This window comes from Ornithorhynchus anatinus, chromosome 8, assembly GCF_004115215.2.
Source record: "Ornithorhynchus anatinus isolate Pmale09 chromosome 8, mOrnAna1.pri.v4, whole genome shotgun sequence".
Lineage (NCBI taxonomy): Eukaryota > Metazoa > Chordata > Mammalia > Monotremata > Ornithorhynchidae > Ornithorhynchus > Ornithorhynchus anatinus.
This window is the reverse complement of record NC_041735.1, coordinates 29,188,459-29,202,388: the sequence shown is the minus strand read 5'-3', so window position 1 is coordinate 29,202,388 and position 13,930 is coordinate 29,188,459. Positions and strand designations below refer to the sequence as shown.

Genomic DNA, 13,930 nt, shown 5'->3' with positions numbered 1-13,930 from the left:
TGTCCGGTTTCTGTGAAGGCCATCAGTGTCCTGCCTCCGGGCAGAGCGAGGGCGATATTGTAATCCTGAAGGGTCCTGCTCGCTGGGAAAACAAGAGGTCGGACTTGGAACGAAGCCCCCGCGGTGCGTCCTGACCTCCTCCACCTTGCCCGTCCATCTCCTGGGCCTGGCTCTAACTTTGTCTGTTTTCTCTCGCAGCCTGCAAAAGGAAAGAACAAGAGCACGGGAAGGACCGAGGAAACACCCCCAAAAAGCCCAGGTTGGTCTTCACGGATGTCCAGCGTCGAACTCTACATGCAATATTCAAGGAAAATAAGCGTCCATCCAAAGAATTACAAATCACCATTTCCCAGCAGCTAGGCTTGGAGCTGAGCACCGTCAGCAACTTTTTCATGAATGCAAGGAGGAGGAGTCTGGATAAGTGGCAGGATGAGGGCAGTGCCAATTCAGGCAATTCATCTTCTTCATCAAGCACTTGTACCAAAGCATGAAGGATTAACCACGGACTCAAACCTCGGTGGAAAAGCTTTAAATTAAATAAAAATTTTTAAAAACCCCAGAAGACAAAGACTGGAACCTCAAGAGAGCAGGTTTATACTATTTGAAAAAAAAAATATTTATAAGTCCAAAGAAACCAAAGACTTAGCTCACCTGCATTTTCGACTTTGTTTCCGGAACTCACACTTCGGCAAGGGGACGGCTCGGCCAATGGACGAACAAGCCGCTGGGTCTTACGCCTTCAGCTCACGATCATTTCTTGGTACTTGCCTGGTCCGTGGGTTGGAGGGCCGTGATTTCTCGCAGTCGAATGGTCACCTCATCCGATCCAGCGCTTTCATCGCCGGCCATGCCCCACCCAGGTGGCTGGGGGGTCTTCGCACTGTGCACACAGGCCGGGGTTTAGGGACTTGGTCAGGGCCGGTCTTCGGGAAGGGTTGGGATGGCGGAACCACGGGTGTGCGGCGGCGTCTGCATTCATTGGGACGGTGGTGTGATTTCGCTCCTTTATCGTTTGAACCTGCCTGGCAAGAGCCCTGCGTGCGGGTTCAAACCCGGCAGAGAAATTTGGAACCAGTGCATTCTCTTTGTTTGTTAAGGGATGTTCAGATCTAAAAAAAAAAAAAAAAGAAGAAAAAAAAAAACAAAAATCCATCCATGAAAAAAAAGTTCATCTCCTAGGTACCAAAGAACACATTTAATATCCTAGTGCAGGTATTTTATTGCAATGATTTTAATATTCCAAAGCTATTTTTACACAAAATACTATGTAAAGTTATAGGTATAAACTGATCTAGCTGTATGACACATTACACACATATAATCACGACTGTTATTTCCAATTCTTGCAGCATTTGTTTGATAGGTTGATTTTCGGAACTGGCAAGAAAGAATGTAGCTTCAGAGGAGCAACCAAGGTGCCAGCAGAGAGGTCAAGGCAGCACGTGCCCTGATGGGCTAGATTCTCTCCCTGCAGTCCCCGTTAATGTTCCTTAGGTTTAACCTGACGGAAGATGCCCCAAATCTTCACAAACCCCATCCAGGACTCCCCACTAAGATTCCATCTGCGGCCCAGGCCGACCCCAGCCCCTGCCATAAAAGGGTCCGAACGTTGTACCAGGCAAACACAGTTCGACAGGTTCTCCCACCCCCAACAAACACACACACTGAGGAAAGGCCTGAGACCCTCCTGATGGGATTTCTATTCTTTCCAGGTCTTCTTCCCAAAGTGTTAAAAATGGGAAGACGGGGAGTTTGGGTGGCAGAGGGTCCTGAAAGAGAAGGTTTTACCTCAACAATTTCAGCCTCCATAGAAATTCACATTCTTTCTTGTTGCTGCTCCAGTGAGAAGGGTAATGCAAATCTAAGATTCCACTCTCTTAAGAGTTGTCACTGATAGGGTCCCTGAATCAATTCTCCAAACAGAATGTGACACACTGCTCCATTCTCCTCAACAGAATATGACCTTGCTCTATCCTCCTCACATTTCTGCCCAAACCCAGACAGGGCCAAGGAGATTTCTAGAACCAGAAGTGAACTAAAGATAACAAAGGGGTATTGGAGTCAGAGCGAGGTCACCTACAGAGGTCGGAGTTCCCTCTGGAAAGTTATCTCCTAATTAAAATTAGACTAAGAGGCTGACTTGCGCGAGTTTAGTTGCCTCGGCTATTAAACTAGAGTCTGGCAAAATGTAATTCTCTTGTCAGCAAAGAGGCTGCACAATTTTGACACACTTTGGGGATCCCTAGGACCAAGCTCACTGAATTCTAGTCGACACCATTTCGGAAAGATGCAAGACTAAACTGTCATGACTCCTCCCGAGACCACCGCTGAGTGAGAAAAGGATGCCAACATCCAAACTACCAGTTGATTTTTTACCAAAAAAAAAAATAATAATAACCCAAAAGCTACAGTGCATTTGCCTTGTGGGGTTTTCTCTGTTTTTATTTTTTTCCAAAATCCTAGTCTTTTTTTTTTCAACATTGCCTTCTATGCACACCATAATTATCAAATCAGAACTCGGCTATTGAAAGAAAACATTTAAATTGTGTCCCTTCAGGTTCCTCTATAAATGCACTGTCGGAACTGTCTGAATAGAGGGACGGCACCAATTGATATGTACTCTCTCCAGGATTAAAAACTACTACATAATTTACTTATAATTTATAGAAAAAAGCCTTATTTAAAACTTGACCATGAAAAATGCAGGGAGATTCAAAATACATTACCACATTTTTAGAATTTTCCATCGTAATGTCTTTTGAAAAGCAAGCGATTTACCTATTTGCTCAAACCAAAGAGAATATTCATACCAGCGTAGAATTTGCACCAATATGCATTTTCAGAACCTAAAGTTACTCTTCCTCAGAAATAATTGTTGCACGAGTTGATTTTCTTCTTTTAATCAGTCTTCTGTTCGGGACTATAGAAGACATTCGCTGTTTAAAATCAGTTCTGGACAAATTCAGCCTCCTCATACTCAATAGCCTAATCCTATCTCATGCCCCGGGAACACCTTCTTCACTCCCACTCCCAATGCCACGAGGAAAAAGAAATGACCCAAGTTCTGGTTAGTTTTTTATTGATCTTGTGTTCGGGATACCGACCCACTCCATTGACCGAAACAGAATCCCCACCACTGCCTGACTCACTCGAGATCCGATCGCTTGGGGGTCCCCTCACAAAACTGACCCCAGGAAAACATTTTACATTTCTTAGTTCCAAAGCTGCACTTAAACGATCCCCTTCCCAGTTCCTTGAGAAAACAGATCCCACCCGTCAATCGATCGTTCAGGTCCGGCCACGCCAGGAAGGGTTCTCTACGGGGAGCCGAGCGGGGGGTGCGGCGGGATGGCGGGAGAGGGTCTGGGGAGGTGGGCTGGACCTCTTGAGAGACAGGGCTTCAGGCTCAGTTCAGGAGAAAGGGTTCTGGGCCCAGGGCTTAGCACGCCAATCTCAGAAGGCCGATTCCAGAGACCAAAGAACCAGGGCGGTAAGGGGAGGTGGAGGGGTCGGGGCGACGGAAGGCCCAAGGTTGAACTGACCAGTGCCGTTCCCCCGGCTCCAAAGCCATAAGGGCCGCTTTCCTTTCGGGAAGCGCTGGGCTCGCTCTCCCCGCTCTCCTGGACAGCCTCGTCCTCGCAGGCTGAAACAGACCTAGCTATACCAAAGAGTCGTAGGACACGTCTCCTCACGTGAGCTGCAAAAAGCCCCTCCCCTTCTTCATACATCAAGGATGAAAACTATGCATTTAGCAAACAAAGAGAAAGCACTATCTCCCTTTTCTAACTCGCCGTGTTTAGGGTGCATTCACCGGTCGGAGGCCATTTTGAGACTGGTTTGGCCTTCGGGTTTGTTATTGTGGTGTGGTTAGCTTTACAATACATTTGGTAACTATTTCCTAAATGTTAAGGACAAAGAAGCAAAAGGTAAGAAATAGCTACTTCCACGTGTAAAAAAAAAATGTGTAAAGATTGCTATTTATAGTGTGAACCAAAGACGCTACCTCACTCGATTTCCATTGGTGATTTTAATCACATTGATGATACCAAAGAATACCAAAGATATTTCATGCACGGCCTTGTTCTGCAGAGGGAACTCAGCTCCTCCCCCCGCCCCCTCCCCGCGCCCCTCTTGCCTTCCCTCCCCCTTCCCAATGTTCACTCAGTGTGTAGACTTACCTTCATTCTGAATAATAATAATGGTAATCATCATGATATTAATAATAATAACGTGAACATGACTACTGCTAGTATTACTTAATAAATCTCTAGGCGAACATATTGCAAACTTTGTAAACTCATAGGACGAGTGCCTTGCTTGAACCAAAGTGTTAAACCGCTGTCGACCTCTCTCACCTTATACTCTTTGAATACCTCAGCCTCTTAGAAAGGCCACTAATGAAAAAAAAAAGGAATAATTATTCACCGTGGTGCTTTTCCCGTGCAACCATGCAATGAAGCTTTCTTTGATACCAAAGGAAAATTATTTTTCCCACTTTCTCGCTGACAAACCAAAGCTCCTCCTTCTCCTTCTTCCCTTGAGATGCTCCCATCACCGCTGAGTCCTTCCGGCAGACGAGGCCGTGCATCGCTTTTACCAATTCCTCCAAATACCTCATAGTAATAAATCTTTAGGGTTACGTTGTATAGAGAGTCTATGTGATAAGGCAGAACTTACTAGTTTGATAATTGTTAAAAATTACTTTTCAAAAAGCTTTATAATTCGTATTTATTTTGTAGTTTGTGTCGTTGGGGCGTTTTCGTTGTCATTCTGTTCGAGGGTTTGTTTTGTTGACAGAACTGCTCGGTGATGCTCAAGGATGACTATTTCTGGAAGTGTTTCCCAGATTGGTTAAGGGTTGCGTATGATTGCAGGAAAGGATATGATGCTTAATTATGGAATTTTGTGTTTGTTAGGTGACGTTTTTTTCACAGGGTAAAAATATATATATATATTCTCTTGTGACACTGGGTCGCTATTTTTTCTCTATAATGTGCTGTGATTTTTAATTTAATTACGTTTTGTATGAGCTTATTTAATCACTGCTTTAATTTATGACTGTGTAGTTGAAACAGAAAATTGTATATAGTAGATTTGAAACAGCCAAAGCTTTATGTTACAATCTTTTCATTCTTTATGCTAAGACAAGCTGAAGGAGAGAGCTTCTCCTAACTGCAGGGTGTATCTTCAGCCTCATCTGGGCTGACACTTCGATGTGTGTTATAAACACTGCCGGGACTCCCCTCCACAAACACCGTACATGCCAAAAAAGAGTGTCTCACCGTAGTCGTTTTCTCACATAGGAAGCAGGAGGACATTATTAGTGGGTCGGTTTCCTTTTAATTTATTTGTCTTGTTTTAAAAAGAAATTACTTCACGGGTCAGACCTGCGTTTCCAAAGAATTTCAATTTTCTTGGATGTTTGAAAGCACTAGTGTTTGTGAGAGATGTTGTCGATTTTTTCTTTCCTTCATTTTTCTGCAATTTACCATTCTCACGGGTATGGAAGGTGTGGAGAGTGTAAATATTTTAAAGACGAGCTAACTTGAATTTAGAAATCCCCTAAGTTTTACCAAGCTCTGAACTGCCCTGGATCCTGGAACCTGGAGCTGAAGCCTAGAGCCCGAAGCCAGCCCATTTGACCCATGGAGAGGGATCGAAGGTGGTTTCATGCCACTACTGATTGGGAACAGCATCCCCTTCTTTCATTCCACCTAGCCATTTGCTGAGCTAAAAGCGCATATGACATGGTCTCTTCTCCCCCTACCTTCTCTTCCTACCTCCACATCCAGTTTTCTACACACACATCCCCCCCAAAGAATGATCCTTAACTCTGGAACTTGGGGTTCCTAGTAACCAACGATTTGGCCACCGATTGGTTTCCCAAACAGGTCGAGTTTCTTTTTCCCTCCCTGTCCCACCTCATCCATCGTTCCCCATCGAGAAATGATTCCTTGCACCGTGTCCCAGGTGCTCTTCAGTTGCTTGGCCTCACTTAATGCCATTTTTTCCCTGAGTTTTATTTTGTATATAAATACCCATAGACATGTGTGCACACTCGCACGCATACACCTTTTTTTCGGTGGTATTGAGACAATGAGAATTCTGCAGAGCTGACAAGAGGCATTCTGGCCCAGGGGAGAGGATGCCTGCTGTATAAATTTATGTTATCTGAACGATGGGTTCTGTTTTACCTGACTATCGTGTTCCAACATGATCTCTGATGGATGTAAATATTTTCTTTACAGGCACAACAGTTCAGTTCAAGGTGTACATTGTTTTCATTTTCAGGGATATAATGTGGGGTTCAGGGTGGGAAGGAAAGGGAGGGTTTGGGCTTTTGGTCAAACGTTACACTTTCTTAGGTACATTTTTATACTTTTCAAGTATTTAAATAGGGCAATAAAGATGCTCTGAGATGCAGGATCATTAAATGGTCTGTTGGTAAGCATTGGCTAATTATCTGCTTGAATACATACACTAATGCCGTGCAGTGAGTTATGTATGAGACAAGGAGAAACCCAGGAAAAAATGAGTACTAGTCTTTTACCATCAACAATTAAACCCTGAACAGAACTGTATTAACAGAAGAATGTTTTCGGTTTCTGTGTTAGTATCTTGATTTTTCATGGTATGTTCTGCATTTATTGCATAATCATTGTGGGATCATTTTAGTTTTGCAGTATGAACCAAACGACAGTATTAAAAAAAAATAAACTTTAAAGCATTGTCTTTTACCGGCTTCAGTAGTTGTCTTCATATCCTCCCCGCTGTGTTCTCCGACCAGTGTGAAACCAGCCCGAGAAATGTCATTTGCATGAGTCGCCACTCCTCCCCTCGTCCCCGCTTTTCTTTTCTCATCCACAAAACACTTTTGACTCTGGCTTCTGCTTAAGGGGGAGCCGATCTCCGCGTTCAAGTTAGCTTGATGGTTTATCATGTAAGGAGGGTGCCTAAGACAATCATCAGGTGGAAAAAAAAAAAAGGATCAGTAGAGGTAGAAAATCTTTCGAGAGCAAAAGGGAGTTCTTCCTTAGCAGTGGAAAACTTCAAATCTAAAAAAAAACAAAAACATGAGGGGCTTAGAAGATTTTGATAAAAGACAAATGATGCAGTCATCTTTTCGTCTGCCATTTAGAAAGCAGTGGTGGATTATACATTGCATCCACATTTCAAACTAAGTGATTGTTGTATCAAATTACAGTTGATTGCTGATATTTTGTCTAGCTCTCTCTCTTAGTCAATCGCTTCTTCTGTATTTTTGTGTGTAGCTACAAAAAGTGTAATGCTTTAGGCATTATTCTGGTTTGGTTATGGGTATCTCCTGTTATCTGCATTGAGGTTTCCTTTTTTCTTTTTTGAAGCTTTGCTACTGTTTTCACTTTATGCCGTGCAATATCATCTGCTGTGTTTGCTAAGCAAAAAGAAAAAAATGAAAAAAAAAAGCAAGTGATGACGCCATCATGCTTTTCAGTGTTAAAATGTTTCAGCGTTTATGTAGTCACAAAAATGTAGTAAATAAAATGTTGGATTTTCCAGCACTTTAAATTTAGACATTCCTTGCCTTCTTTGGTTTTTCCTCTTCCAGGCACAAGAGAGTAGGTCCCAGGCCTCTTTCAGTGGGTGGGAAGAGAACAGAGATAAGGGTGGAGTTTCCAAACGCAGTAGCTCCTCAGGCTTCAGGAGAGGCAGAGAAGTGAGAAGCCAACAGGTCAGATTAGTCAGGAGGATGTTTTTTCAACAGCGGGACATCTGTGATCTGCTGGGGGCTGGTGGACTTTCAACCGGTTGGCTGAAGGAATGACCTTCAGGTTTTACAAAGAAGGGAGTTTGAAAATACTGTCTTCTGAAAGTCCGCCACTCTCACCTGGGTCCCTTGGGACCGGCAGCTCGAAGGGCGAGACGGCTGGCCGGGATCAAGGGCTCAGTCTGGGGTGGTGGAACAGATGATCTCGGTGAGTACTCCGGATACTGCTGGCCCCTCGACCTTATCATAGGTTCTGAAAGAAAGGGAAACCTAAGGGCCTATGAAGAAAACCAGATTGTCTTTCAGTTCTTTGGTCGTCACACCTTGGAACGGGGATAGCAAGTAGGTCATTTCTGATGCAGGGACTTTTCTTTTCAAGTGCGGAATGATCAAAGTTGGCGTCAGCAGCCGTAGGAGAAGACAGCTGAAGGGGAAGGCGGCTCTCCAGCAGACATCAGCTTGGATGGCGTAGCTGGCCAGCACGGGGCCCTGAGTGGATACTGGGGAAAATGGCTTGTGCTAAGCTCCTGCCGGCTGTCGGCTTCGGTTACTCCTGCTAGACCCGGGGAGGTTCCAGTGGCCCCGTTGGGGAGAAGAGCAAACCCTTCGGGCTCAAGAAGGAAGGGACTTCTGTAGCAAACTATGCTGAGGCCCTGGGAGCCCTAGGAAACTTCCAGCTCATGGCTGAGGGCAAGCCCAAATACTCCCAGAGGGAGGGCGAGGCCTCCTCGAGAGAGGAGTCAGAGCAGAAGGCTGCAAAATGGCAACTCAGTTACCGTGCCAATTAACTGCTCATTCTGTGCCAAGCATTTTGCTAAGCACTGGGGTAGATACAAGATAAGCAGATCAGACACAGTCCCCATTCCAAACAGGACTCAGTCTTGTTTCCAATGTACAGATGAGGAAAGAAACCCAGAGAGGTTAGGCGAATTGCCCGAGGCAACACAGCAGCCCAGGGACAGAGCCGGGACTGAAACTGAGGTCTCCCAACAGTCAGTTTCCCAGTGGTCAGTCCCTTAGCCTTTCCACTGGGCCATGCCGCCTCGGTAGCCCCGTAGCTGACCTACCTAGGATTATTAGCAAGGATCCAGAAGAGTAAGAAAGCAAAACCAAGCGCACAAGGAAACACTATCTGTGTATCAACTTACCTTAGTAAACGCTTAACAAATACCAACATTATTATTATTATTACCATTACCTCTGCTTTTCTGTCCGCAAATCTTCTTCTTTTCTTCTCCTGCAGTGTGGCCTTTCCTCTCCCCCGACAGGACTCTGGCTGGGCGGCACATTCCTGGATGAAGCTGTGAGTGGGTGGGGAGGAAAACATGGCACCTCCTCAGCAATGGGATCTCCATTTGGGGCTTTTTCTCCAAAAGGATGGGTCCTGGTGGAGTCAGGAGGCGACACCTGGCACCCATCACCAGTACTGGAAAATTGCCTCCACATTCCTGCAGTTCAGTTTGAAAAGTCCAGTGATTTGTGGCTGGGTGATCTCTCAGAATACCCTGGGGGAGATCTCTGTTGGGGAAAACCTCTCTCCACCTCATAATCCTCGAACAGGCATTTGGGAGAGATGCTGAAACCATTCATTTGGGAAGCAAATCGTTCCAGTGAGATCAGCGGGGAGTGTGAGGCATAATTCTGGCCACAGACCTGGAATATCGCAATTCTGGAGCCTCTCAAATGTGAAGAGGCCTGGAGGAGTGGGCTGGTGAAAACTGGAAGAGAGGCTTGAGGAGGGGCTTTTTGGTTTTGTTCTTTTTAATGGTATGGGAGTTCACATGGACTGGAAATTATTTTTGGAAGTTTTTTTCTTTTAAATCCTAAATCCCATCCCAACAACAGAAGATGAGCCCCTTTTGAGTTATAATAAGGATAATTGTGGGTTTTTTTAAGTGCCTAGAATGTGCCAGGAACTATGTTAAGTGCTGGAGGAGATAGATTTCAATCAGTTCAGACACAGTTCATGGTCCCACACTGGGAATATCGTCAAATGGGTAGTTTGCTTTTGTTCTGTTTTGCTTTGCTGTCTGTCTCCCCCGTTTAGACTGTGAGCCCATCATTGGTCAGACGTTCTGTCTCTCTCTGTTGCCGAACTGTACGTTCCAAGCGCTTAGTACAATGCTCTGCACATCGTAAGCACTCAATAAATACTACTGAATGAATAAAGGGCAGGGAGAATAGATGTTGAATCCCCATTTTGCAGTTAAAGAAGCTGAGGCACAGAGAAGTGAAATGACTTGCCCAAGGAGACACATGGCAGACAAGTGGCGGAGCAGTGATTAGAACCCAGGTCCTTCTGACTCCCAGGCCTGTGCTTGACCCACTAGGCCACGTTGCTTCTCCTTTTAGAAAAATGATCCAGATACCAGAGCGAAGTATGGCCTGGAAAAGGAGAGAGACAGGAGGCAGGGAGGTCTGTGAGGAGATTAATGTAGTAATCAAGATGTTTGGACCAGCACAGTAGCATTTTGGATGGAGAGGAAAGTGCAGATTCTGGGGGGAGAAGGAGGATTTGGAAAAAATTGAATATGGGGGATTGTAAGAGAGGAGCTAAGGATAATGTCATGTGACCCAACCTGAAAGAAGGGGGGGGGGGTGTCCAGGATGCCTGCTAATGTACGGACCCCGCCTTCCAGAAGCTTAACGTCTAAACGAGCTATACCACATGAGATGGAACTAACCACATTTTTAAACATTGAAAAGAGCAGTTCTCTCTAAAAGAGAATGTTTCACTTCTCCCAGCTCACTGGGACCCACTTGAGATCTGGGGGCCCTGTGAGCTTTCCAGTTTCACTCAGGTCTTCACCAGGTTTCCAGGGTCAAATATTTGGCTGCGAAATCCTACCCCGGGGTTGAAATCAGGTGGCAGTATGGTCTCTTGTAGCCTCAGAACCAAAATCCAATTTATCGAGGGACTCGGGGAAAGCTGCTGGGAAATGTGTGGCCTAGTGGAAAGAGCATGAGCCTGGGAGTCAGAGGACCTGGGTTCTAATCCCAGCTCCTCCACTTGCCTACTCTGTGACCTTGGACAAGTCACTTAACTTCTCTGTGCCTCAGTTATGTCATCTATAAAATGGAGATTAAGACTTTGAGCCCCACGTGGGACACAGACTGCCCACCCTGATTATCTTGTATCTACCCCATTGGTTAGTACAGTGCCTGGCACCTAGGAGGTGCTTAACAAATACTATTTTTATAAAATGAGCTGAGCTCTCCTGAGCACAGCTCAAGCAGTGTTTCATCTCACTAATGCTGAGTTCACTCTGGGTTCGGAAGGCAAAGGATGCTAAGGAATACTATACTGATTGGGTTTTAGTACCGTTGGCTTGTTAGCGGAGTTGGGCTTCCTTAACCTAGCAGGTCAGATAAATTCATGAGATCCCAGCTCATTGGGAGGAATGTCCAGAACTGAAGCTTCTGGGGTTTTGGGGGTCTTCCTAATACAGCCCAGCCTGCACCCTTTGCTGATCTAATTCCAGCTTACTTACTATGCCCCGATCTCATTTCTCACCGTCAACCCCTTTCCAACATCCTCCCTCTCACCTGGAACTCCCTCTCCTCATCCACATCTGCTAGACCACCAATCTCCCCACCTTCAAAGCTTTTTTAAGGCCACATCTCCTCCAAGAGGCCTTCCCCAATTAAGCTCTCTTTCCCCTGACTCTCTCTCTCCCTTCTGCATTGTCTATACCCTTTGGATCTGTGCCTTTTGGGCATCTGGTATTTCCCCATTCTCAACCACACAGCATTTATGTACATACCTATAAATTACTTATATTAATGTCTGCCTCCCTCCCCAGACTGTAAGCTCGTTGTGAGCAGGGAATGTTTCTACCAAGTCTGTTGCATTGTACTCTCCCAAGAGCTTGTATCTACCCCAGTCTTTAGCAGAGTGCTTGGCACAAAGTAAGTGCTTAACAAAGACCATAAAAAATGCTTAGTTCTGTGCTCTGCATTCAGTAAGCATTCAATAAATATCACTGATTCGTTGATTCACTGATTCTGTGAGACACTGTTAGGAAATGGGATTGGGAAGACCATATCCCTTCCTCCTCCTCATTGCAATGAATCAATCAATTTTATCTGTTGCCTATCAACCTCCGCTCCAAACAAAAACTCCTCACTCTAGGCTTCAAGGCTCTCCATCACCTTGCCCCTTCCTACCTCTCCTCCCTTCTCTCTTTCTACCGCCCACCCCGCACGCTCCGCTCCTCTGCCGCCCACCTCCTCACCGTCCCTCGGTCTCGCCCATCCCGCCGTCGACCCCCCGGTCACGTCCTCCCGCGGTCCTGGAACGCCCTCCCTCCTCACCTCCGCCAAACTGATTCTCTTTCCCTCTTCAAAACCCTACTTAAAACTCACCTCCTCCAAGAGGCGTTCCCAGACTGAGCTCCTCTTCTCCCTCTACTCCCTCTGCCATCCCCCCTTTACCTCTCCGCAGCTAAACCCTCATTTTCCCCTTTTCCCTCTGCTCCTCCACCTCTCCCTTCCCATCCCCACAGCACTGTACTCGTCCGCTCAACTGTATATATTTTCGTTACCCTATTTATTTTGTTAATGAATTGTACATCGCCTCGATTCTATTTAGTTGCCATTGTCTTTACGAGATGTTCTTCCCCTTGACTCTGTTTATTGCCATCGTTCTCGTCTGTCCGTCTCCCCCGATTAGACTGTAAGCCCGTCAAACGGCAGGGACCGTCTCTATCTGTTGCCGACTTGTTCATCCCAAGCGCTCAGTACAGTGCTCTGCACATAGTAAGCGCTCAATAAATACTATTGAATGAATGAATGAATGATTATGTACTATGTGCAAAGCACTGTACGAAGAGCTTGGGAGGGTATGGTGCAACAGAATTAGCAGACACGTGGCCTGCCCATAACGGGCTTACAGTCTAGAGGGGGAGAGAGAGATGAATATGAATAATTTATAATGTATAACAATATATAATCCTGGCTCTACCACTTGTCTGCTGTGTGACTTGGGCAACTTACTTAACTTCCCTGGGCCTCAGTTACCTCATTTGTAAAATGGAGATTCAGAATGTGAGCCCCATGTGGGACAGGGACACTGTCCAACCTGCTTTGCTTGTATCCACTCCAATGCTTAGCACAGTGCCTGGTATGCAGTAAGTGCTTAACAAATACCACTATTATTATTATGTGGGAGAGGGACTGTTTCCAACCTAATAAGCTTGTATTTTCCCCAGCACTTAGTACACTGCCTGGAACACAGTAAGTGCTTAACAAATACCGTCTAAAAAATCGTGACTTTCTCCCTACCCAGAACGCCCACCCTCTTCAAATGTGCTAAAACCACAGCTCTCCCCCCCTTCAAAACCCTCCTCAAATTGCATCTCCTCCAGGAGGCCTTCCCTGATTAATTTATCTTCTCTCCAGGCTGCATCCCCAACCACAGCTTCACCATTTTGGGGCCAACTATACCAACTGTGAGTGGTATTCCCGTCCACCCATATCATTTCTAACCTGCCTCACTTCCCCTATTATTTCAGCAATAAATCATACACACAACCACTTTTCCCTCTTCTTCCTTTATGCAAAATCCAGAGTTTGGTGAACCAAGGGGCAGTCAAGTGCAACTTCTCTGAAACACTGAAAGTTCCACTGTGGCCAGGATCATGTCGGCTATTTCTAGGGTTTTCTCCCAAGCACTGAGTACAGAGCTCTGCACACAGTGGGTTCTCAATAAATACTAACGATTGATTGGCCGAGGAGTTGGCGCCGCACATGTTTTGATTCTTTCAAGCCCTCTCCCACCAACAATCTCTTGCTTAGGTCTTTCCTTCTGTCTGTCCTTTCGACTGGAGCACTCTCCTCCTTGACAAGATGTAATCCACTGCTCTCCCCATTCTGACATCACATCTCCTCCAGGAGGCAATTCCTAATTTATCTTTCACCCTTCTACCTTGTCTCCAACCCAAAACTGCCATTTCAGCATTAACTCGTCACCTGAGCTCTTGGGTACGCAGCCCTCCTGCCTCTCCCACCCATCGCAGCACTTATGTACATATTTTTATATGCAATTGCTCCCTCCTACATGTAATCGCTCAGTGGAAGGAGCACGGGCTTTGGAGTCAGAGGTCATGGGTTCGAATCCCAGCTCTGCCACTTGTCAGCTGTGTGACTGTGGGCAAGTCACTTGACTTCTCTGTGCCTCAGTTA

The 13,930-nt window shown here is 45.7% G+C and overlaps 1 protein-coding gene across 1 annotated transcript in view; it reads left to right on the top strand.

Moving 5' to 3' along the window:
• ONECUT1 (one cut homeobox 1) overlaps window positions 1–5,108 on the top strand; it is a 40,322-nt gene extending 35,214 nt beyond the window's left edge. Inside the window, exon 2 of the mRNA XM_029070920.2 lies at window positions 199–5,108. Within this exon, the coding sequence (XP_028926753.1) occupies window positions 199–491 (293 nt within the window). The 3' untranslated portion in view covers window positions 492–5,108. The remainder of the gene's footprint in view (window positions 1–198) is intronic.
• Window positions 5,109–13,930: the final 8,822 nt, after the last annotated feature.